The 8,574-nt window shown below is 36.8% G+C and overlaps 1 protein-coding gene across 3 annotated transcripts in view; it reads right to left on the bottom strand.

Moving 5' to 3' along the window:
• Positions 1–868: 868 nt before the first annotated feature.
• A1CF (APOBEC1 complementation factor) overlaps positions 869–8,574 on the bottom strand; it is a 50,002-nt gene continuing 42,296 nt past the window's right edge. For 2 of the 3 annotated variants that reach the window (XM_063434124.1, XM_063434126.1), the window contains 4 exons: positions 8,269–8,486; positions 5,189–5,325; positions 4,110–4,234; positions 869–2,514 (listed from right to left, as the gene is read on the bottom strand). In XM_063434124.1, coding sequence (XP_063290194.1) covers positions 2,363–2,514; positions 4,110–4,234; positions 5,189–5,325; positions 8,269–8,486 — 632 coding nt within the window. In that variant the 3' untranslated portion in view covers positions 869–2,362. The remainder of the gene's footprint in view (positions 2,515–4,109; positions 4,235–5,188; positions 5,326–8,268; positions 8,487–8,574) is intronic. The other variant, XM_063434125.1, reaches the window with a different exon arrangement.

Here is an 8,574-nt window from a genome sequence, read left to right as displayed (position 1 = left end):
CACTTTCTCATTGCATAATGTGGCTTTACATTATTACATTAGTGCTTAGAACTATTTTTACGCTTCTGTTTTTATGATTCTATTAAGACATTTACATTGATAATTTAAGCTGGAAAACTGGAAAATTAATATGAACTTTTAGTGAGGATGTTTCAGGTCATTGCACTACTTAGAGAATATGCTTTTTTAAAAAAAAAAAAAAATTTTACATAAAGAATTAGACAGTTTCGTCCCGAACTGCAGTTCATCCAAATTTGAGCCGATCAGCAAATCACAAATGAAACAAATAGCACAATGGACAAGCATGTTTGTTTATATTCATGCTTCTGAATTCCCCCCCAAAAAAGGATAGGGTAATGGGGAAAAAAAAGCTGATTTTATTCACAGATCAAGTAAGAACTGACTAATGTAGGAGGGAAAGGAGGAGCAGTAAAAAAACAAAAAAAATCTGTATTTACAATTTATATATTTCATAAATATATAGTTTTTATTTTTACTGCTACTCTTCTCCCCTCCCCAGTACCTTTTCTGACTTGATTTGTGAACTAAAGGTGAGGAATTGCTCCTATTAGTGTACTGCACTCATATTAAGTATATATTTTGCACTACAATATTTGCCCAAATTTCGTACCCATTTCATTTGATTCATTTCCCGAATCAGTTTTTCATTGCAAAAATTCTGCATAGCCGAACTAACATATGGGCGAAATTTGGATTCCCTGAAGGAAAAAAATAAAACATTATAGAAAAAATAAAATAAAAATAATAAAAAAAATCTCTCTATATATATCTATCTATATATATATATATATCTATATATATATATATATATATATATATGTTGTGTAGATTGGATATACGCATACAATTTTTTTTTTAAATGGTTCGGTCAAACTGAATTTTACATCTTATTTAAAACTAAATGCTAAATATATTTTCTATTTATTGAATTAACCTAATCTATGGTCCTAAGAAAATTCCTATTTACAATTTGGACTTAGACTTCTACATGGTATTACTTCTGCAATTTTCCTCCAGTAGAATGCTGGTAGCATTAAATGGACACACTAAAAAAACAAAACACTACATCTTAATTATGAAAAAGTGCAATATTTACATTTGGCTAAAAAACACATCTCGAGTAGCTATCAGATAGACTGTCTATAAAACCTTATATTTTCGAAGATCTTTATGTGCACTGACGCTGAATGCAGCTAATGCTTCTCAGTGAGAAGCATTGGATTCAGTGCTTGACTATGAGAAGCAATGGTTTGATGTATCTTGGCGATCACTGTACATGCACCCTAGGGTGGCCCAAATCTAAATTTATAAAGGAACTACTCTAACTTAAAAATAAATATAGTTATTTTAAATGTTAGGATGCTCCTTTGAAACCATGTTTAGAATGTACCATTAAAACCTAGTGGATACTTTTAACTGTTGCATTTAAGTATAATGCGATAGAGACAACCAAAATCCTGGAAGTCATTGTGTGTATTTACCATTTTATGGTAAAATAATGCCATTGAGGGATTCTGTAGACAATATAAACAACAATATTTAATGTCAGGTGCGTTATCAATATCTCCAGAACCCATGAGATGAGATTATTTTCCTCTAATACACACTTTGTTATATCTACTTTATATTTATGTGACCTGTTATTTTTAGTCTAGGGCACAGATAGGCAACCTTCAGCACTCTAGATGTTGTGGACTGCATGCCCCATAATTCTCTTACAACCATATAGTTGTAAAAGCATCAGGGGAGATATAGTCCATAACATCCGGAGTACCGAAGGTTGCCTAACTCTGGGCTAGGGTTTGCATGCTGGACTTGATATATGGGATGATGTTTGGGCTAGGATTAGGGTATTGTAAATGTTAGGTTGTTAGGGATTAAGGGGAGATGTTTAATGCTAATTGAAAATTGATGCCTTGATCAATGAGATATTTGTATTATAATGTTCATATTCCCTTGACAAGATATTGAATCCAAATTTCAAATAGATCCATATTAACCGGTGATATACTATTTAGTTGTTTTTTTTTTTCTTAGTGTACAGCATGTACATATGTAAACAATAAAACATTCTTGAAAATGTAGGATCTTCTTAAGCTAAGCTATATAATTACTAAAAAGGAGGTATTGCTATTGAAAAACAATTCTTTAGAAAGTCATTGATTTCACAAAGATTATAAGCAGAATTACCCACCTGTATATTAAAAAGAAAATATACTACAACTACGAAGTAAACCATTTTACTAAAACTTGTTTCATATTGCGTCACAATTAACCCAGTTATTCAATGGCCTGAGCTGGCTTTTAGAACAGGAATAGTTTTTAATTGGACAGGCAACCATTAAAATGTTCCATAGGCATCTCCCCGAGTGGCAACAGCAAAGGCAGGGTAAGCTTCGTATGCGGCGTAAGCTGCCAGATCTTGTCCCAGTGCCACAGCTTGTTTGAGTTGTGTAGCTGCAACTGCTGCAGGAGAAGTTGCAATGGTATATCCTGAAAGTATGGTAGACAAGAGATTTATCAAGAAGTAAAGATTACAATGCACATTTTCAGCTTTCCTCACCTCGCCCATTTAACTTTTGTTTTAAGGAACACTCTAAGAACCATACCCACCACAGCACACGAGTGCCCTAGCACCCCCCATGGTAAGTATTCAAACCATGTGCAAACAGTTTGACAATTTACCCAGGGTCCACTGGGCACCAGCACCTCCAGCAGGAGAGCCAGAAGCTTTGCTTACTGAGCTAGCCCTGTGGTGAAGGACTTTGCTCTTTGCCTGGGAAAATCATCAGAATGCTTTCATCCAATGAGCCAGAATGGTTCTTTTACCTGAAGGCTGTGACCAGCGCCCGCTGGACCCTAGGTAAATTGTCAAACTGTTTGCAGTTTGACTACATAGCCTGGGAGGGCACCAATGCATTCCTGGCATAATAACCACTATAGATTGCTGTAGTTTTTATGATATTTGGAATGTTCTCTTATCAGCTTATTAAAGACTTACTCAAACATTATTTGGTTCCACTTGTTACTTCACTATATTTTTTAAATGCAAAAAGAAAACAGAAAATAGGCATCGTATTCCAATTTGCTTTTTTGAAAGATTTGCTGTTCAATGTGTAAAGGGACATTATATTCACCAAAACAAATTAAGCTTAATTAAGCAGTTTTAGTGTATAGATCACGCCCCTGCTCAATTCTCTGCCATTAAAAGTCAAATAACTTTGTTTATACAGCATCAAGCACACACTCCCTGCATGTGACACAGGCTCCTAAACACTTCCTATAAAGATTCATCTAATGTTTACACTTCCTTTATTGCACATTCTGTTTAATTTAGAATGTATTATCTTCGGCTCTGTTAATAGCTTGCTAGACCCTGCAAGAGCCACCTGTGTGTGATTAAAGTTCAAGTGACAGAGCATGAGATGCAAACTTTTAAATTAAGTTAAATCTGATTGAAAGTGAAACCATTTTGTTTTCATTCAAGCTGTGTCAGTCACAGCCAGAGGAGGTGTGGCTAGAGCTACATAAACAGAAACAAAAGTATAGTATAAGTAACTATAGTCACTAGAACAACTACAGCTTTATGTATTTGTTCTGGTGAGTAGAATCATTCCCATCAGGCTTTTTGCAGTAAACACTGTCTTTTCAGAGAAAATACAATGTTTACATTACAGCCTAGAGATAACTCCACTGGCCACTCCTCGGATGGCTTCTAGAGGTGCTTCCTGGAGTAGTGCTACACAGTGTACAGTACTGCTGTTCATTGTCTCCATCCTCTGCATGCAGACACTGAACTTTTCTCATAGAGGTACATTGATTCCAACGCATCTCTATGAGGAGATGCTGATTGGCCCGGGCTGTGTTTGACTTGTGCTGGCTCTGCCCCTGATCTGCTTCCTTGACAATCTCAGCCAATCCTATAGTAAAGCATTGTGATTGGCTCAGAGATTCACTTCTGATGATTTCAGGCATGCAGGCAGTTTAGGGTCAGAGCCAGAAAAGGGGGGGAGGGGCGGGAATGGGATGGTGGTTTTGACACTAAAGGGACAGGAATGTTATTTACAATACTAAATAACATCTCATACCGGCAAAGGCTGTTTGGTGTTCAGTTGTTTCCACTGGTATTCCCAAAGTCTGGAGCGTGTACTCTGCTGCATAGTTTTTGGCTTCATCCACTGATATACAAAGCTTTGGTGGTGTAAAAGGATGACTGGGGAAGAGATTTAATGATAAATATAAAAAAGCACAAAATGTAAGGTCTCTAGCACTAATTTGTAGTGCAGGTAGGCAGCTTGAAAAACCCAAACCTTTTCATTCTGGTCATGGATGGTGTGGAAAAGGGAAAGAGGGAAGCAGCACATTAAAAGTATCCTCAAAATCCAATCAGAAAAATTCACTATGCAAAAAAAAGGAGAAAAACAAAATATGTTGTAATATGTTCAGATATGGTGAGATAAATAAAAGGAAAAACACTTGCACTTTTTTTGAGCTAGTAATTGGCTCCACATATATGCGCTTGGGTGGTGTAATCCATACGCTGAGATTATACCACCAAAACCATATATTTAGAGCTAATTACTATCTGAAAAAAATGTAATTTTTTTCTTCTTATTGAACTCACCAACTAATTCTACACTATATTTGGTAAGTTTTTGGTACTATTAAGGCGCTGCTTGTCTCTGTCCTTCTTCCAATGATAACAAAATGTTTAACTAAGAAGGATACTGTCCTAAAAAAATAAAAAAATAAAAAGCTTTCCATCTTTACAATTTTTTTGAGCTTTTTGTGAATACTACAGCAGAGTTATCCATGGAAATGAGGATTCTCTGTGAATTCAAAGTACATTTTAAATTTAGGACCAAAATAACCAAGTTGAATGTCTAAAATTGGAACTTCTCATTTTGGTGAATAACTAGATACAAATGACCCTCTAGACTAGTGGTTCCCAACCCAATCCTCAAGTACCCCCTAACAGTCCAGGATTTTGGGATACTTGAGGATTAAGTTGGGAACGGCTACTCTAGACTGAATCAAGCACATCAACATAAGTAATGTAAAGGGGCACTGACAAATTCCAAAATTTGGGATGTAGGAATCTACAAAGGAACAGCATGGTGAAACTGGGAATGCATACAGTAGACATAGCTAGAACCCATCTACTTACATTGCAGGGTTTTGACTGGAAAGAACAGGAATGGTGATCTTATACAAAAATAATTGTCGTTGATCTTGCCCAATTGCAGAGTGTAGCTGATAAACTGGTTGCCCCCAGTTGTTTTTCTGGCAGAGTTCTTCAAGTATCTAAAAATCCCAAAGGTGAAATCAAACAGGCAATTATAAAGTTATAAGTGGGATATCATACCAGGATTCTTGTCAATAACGTTTAAGTTTCTTTGGTGGAGACATTACTATTTAGTATTACTAAACCCAAAGCAGATTATTTTCTTGAATCAGAACACGGGATCTGGATCTATTACTGGCTAGTTACTGCATCATTTCATGAGAATTGCTATAAAACAGGCTAATTTAAGAAGCGGGCAGACAACCATCAAAGGATTAGATCTTATCTTAATCAATGCACAGCGACGAAATGTCACCGATAACTAAACCCCACTATACACAAGCATTCATCTTTTTCATGAATAACAATGGGGTGAATTAATAACCCACCTGAAAAATTAAGGTCAACATACATAGGCAAAACAAAAAAAAAAGAACCAAGACTGGACAGCCATTCAGATTACTGTTACAATGGTTCCAAACCTGTATTCCAAATGCGATAGTGTGCCCTGTCCCTAACTTATTAGGCCTCATCCCAAACTCCAGTCAGGAAAGGGTTAAACACACTTCTTTTTTAGATTTAGCACTTTCCAGTGCCGAAGCCTCCTCCTACCATGATGTCATGCTAATGGAGAAACTAATTTGCATGCATGGCAAGTGCCATGTACACATTAGAGCTTCCCCATAGGAAAGCATTGGTGTAAGGACGCCCCAACATCATTTCATGGAATAAAACTCAATTAGAGTTCAGAAAGCACCTAGAGGTTGGCAGCCACTAGAGGTTGTCTTAACTCTGAAATGTACAATGATCAGCCACAACATTAAAACCACCTGCCTAATATCATGTAGGTTCCCCTCATGCTGCCAAAACAGTTCTGATGTGTTGAGGCATAGACTCCACAAGAACTCTGAACGTGTCATGTGGTGTCTGGCACCAAGATATTAGCAGCTGATTCATTAAGTCCTGCAAATCTCGAGATGGAGCTTCCATAGATCGGATTTGTTGTTTCAGCACATCCCACAAATGCTTAATCGGATTGAGATCTGGGGAGTTTGGAATCCAAGGTAACACCTTGAACTCTTTGTCATGTTCCTCAAACCATTCCTGAACAATATTTGCACTGTGGCAGGGTGCATTATCCTGCTGAAAGAGGCCACTACCGTAAGACAACACTATTGCAATGAAGGGGTGTACATGGTCTGCAACAATCTCTAGGTAGGTGGTACTTGTCAAAGTAACATCCATATGAATGCCAAGACTCAAGGTTTCCCAGCAGAACATTGCCCAGAGCATAACACTGCCTCTGCCAGCCTACCTTCTACCCATAGTGCATCCTGCTGAGTTCTCTGCCCCAAGTAAAAAATGCACACATACACCCAGAAACATACACACACACAGAAACACACACACACACAGAAACACACACACTCTGATGAATCATGTTTTCTAAAAGAAAACGTAATTCATCAGACCAGGCAGCCTTTTCCATTGCCTCAAGGTACATGCTTACGTCCCCATAGAAAGGTGATTTCAGCAATTGGACATCGGTTATTATGGGCACTCTGATCGGTCACCGACCGTACTGATATATACCTGCTTGTTGTTTCTCTATTTACAAATGTCTTTTTATGGTGTCTTTGTTCTTTAAATATTGGATATTTAAACAAAGATGATATGCAGGTAAATAGGTGTAGCAGAAAAGAATATTTGAATCCCTATGACAAATTGTATGGATGACACATTGAAATTCTGATCACATTTCAAATGATTAACTGTAAATGTTTGTGTTTCTGCAATTTTTCTTTGTTATAGAGATACATAGAACATAACCATCTATTCTTCAACTAATGATGCACTTTGTAATCTACAAATTAATATAAAAAGCATTTTGATTAGATGTGGTCTGAGAAATTGCACTATGGAAACATTACATTTGATAATGGGTGATTAGCCTGTTTTTCTTAAAAGTATTGCGGGAACAGAAGCAATATTGATTATTGCTGCCATGGATGAGAAATATGGTAACCAGGACTTTAATCTATTTATTAACATCATCTGTATTATTTTTAATATGGTTGAGTCAAATAAGACAGTTAAGGGCCATACTAAAAACAGAAAAACTATGAGAGTTATCACTTTTCTCGAAAGTATACCTCTGAATAAAACATTGTATTGTAGAACTTGTATTAATGAGGTTAACCCAAGGACCAGGATCACTTCATAGTTCTGAAGTGGTCATGGTACTTGGAGTCTGTATGTAGTGTAGTGTTTAAAGGGACACTCCAGACCTTTGAAGCACGTTAGCTTGCAGAAAAGCTTTATGAGTGAAGCTTTGCAAAAAGCGCAGATTTCAATTAAAATTAACACCTTTGTAAATTAATCTGGTTACAACACCAATGGCTTTCAAGCATACAACCAGTCCCATGACTTCCTTATTTGGTTAGCTCAGTGGAGCTAAACTCAAAAGACAGCAATTAACTAGAGCATCTGCCTTGCAAGACTTCTCATTGAGCTTCATTGGGAAGTCTGTGATTGATATAATAATGCATAATTAAGTGCATGCTTATTCTCATGGGGCGTATATTTACTAAATTGTGATTTTTATTTATTGTGTATTTGGGCATTGCACTTACAGAGTTTAACTCCTTTTCATACTGGTGGTGTGACTCCATCTCCAACAGCATTCTCGAAACAAGAGTTCCAGGATGTCTAATGTAAGTTTTGTGAATACTGGATGTCTGTCGTCAGCACGTACAGAATGCTGGTGACATGCATCCAAAGATGGCATTGTATATTTTGTGAAGTCTTTGTGTATCACTACTCCGTTACAAGAGGAGACTATTAATTATTTCATATGTAATTAAAATAAAAAAAATATTAATTATGGTGACTGCAATCACTTTAAATACTAACATTGACATGACACTTAATAATATCTCCTAGCATAACATGAAGACACCTACCTGGGGCGCAAGTTTAATGCCTTGTGGCTTCAAAGCAACAGTGCTCATTGGTGTGATTTCCATGCCAGGTAAAATGTCATAGAGTTTCTCATCTCCCCTCTTGTCTCCTTTCATTTGATATCCAACACATCCACGTCCCAAGCCAGTGTACGCCAAATATCCCCGTCCTCCCAGTCCTCTAACTCCCGCAGCCCCTACAGGTACACTCATGTAAATTTCTAGGAATGTAAAAAGGCATTAAACTATATCAAATCAGCAGAAAATCACCCTGATTCATAAAAGAAAGTAAAGTTAGCCCAACACACA

The sequence above is a fragment of the Pelobates fuscus genome, chromosome 10, assembly GCF_036172605.1.
Source record: "Pelobates fuscus isolate aPelFus1 chromosome 10, aPelFus1.pri, whole genome shotgun sequence".
Taxonomy (NCBI): Eukaryota; Metazoa; Chordata; class Amphibia; order Anura; family Pelobatidae; genus Pelobates; species Pelobates fuscus.
The sequence above is the reverse complement of the archived record's forward strand: the minus strand, read 5'-3'. Positions and strand labels throughout refer to the sequence as shown.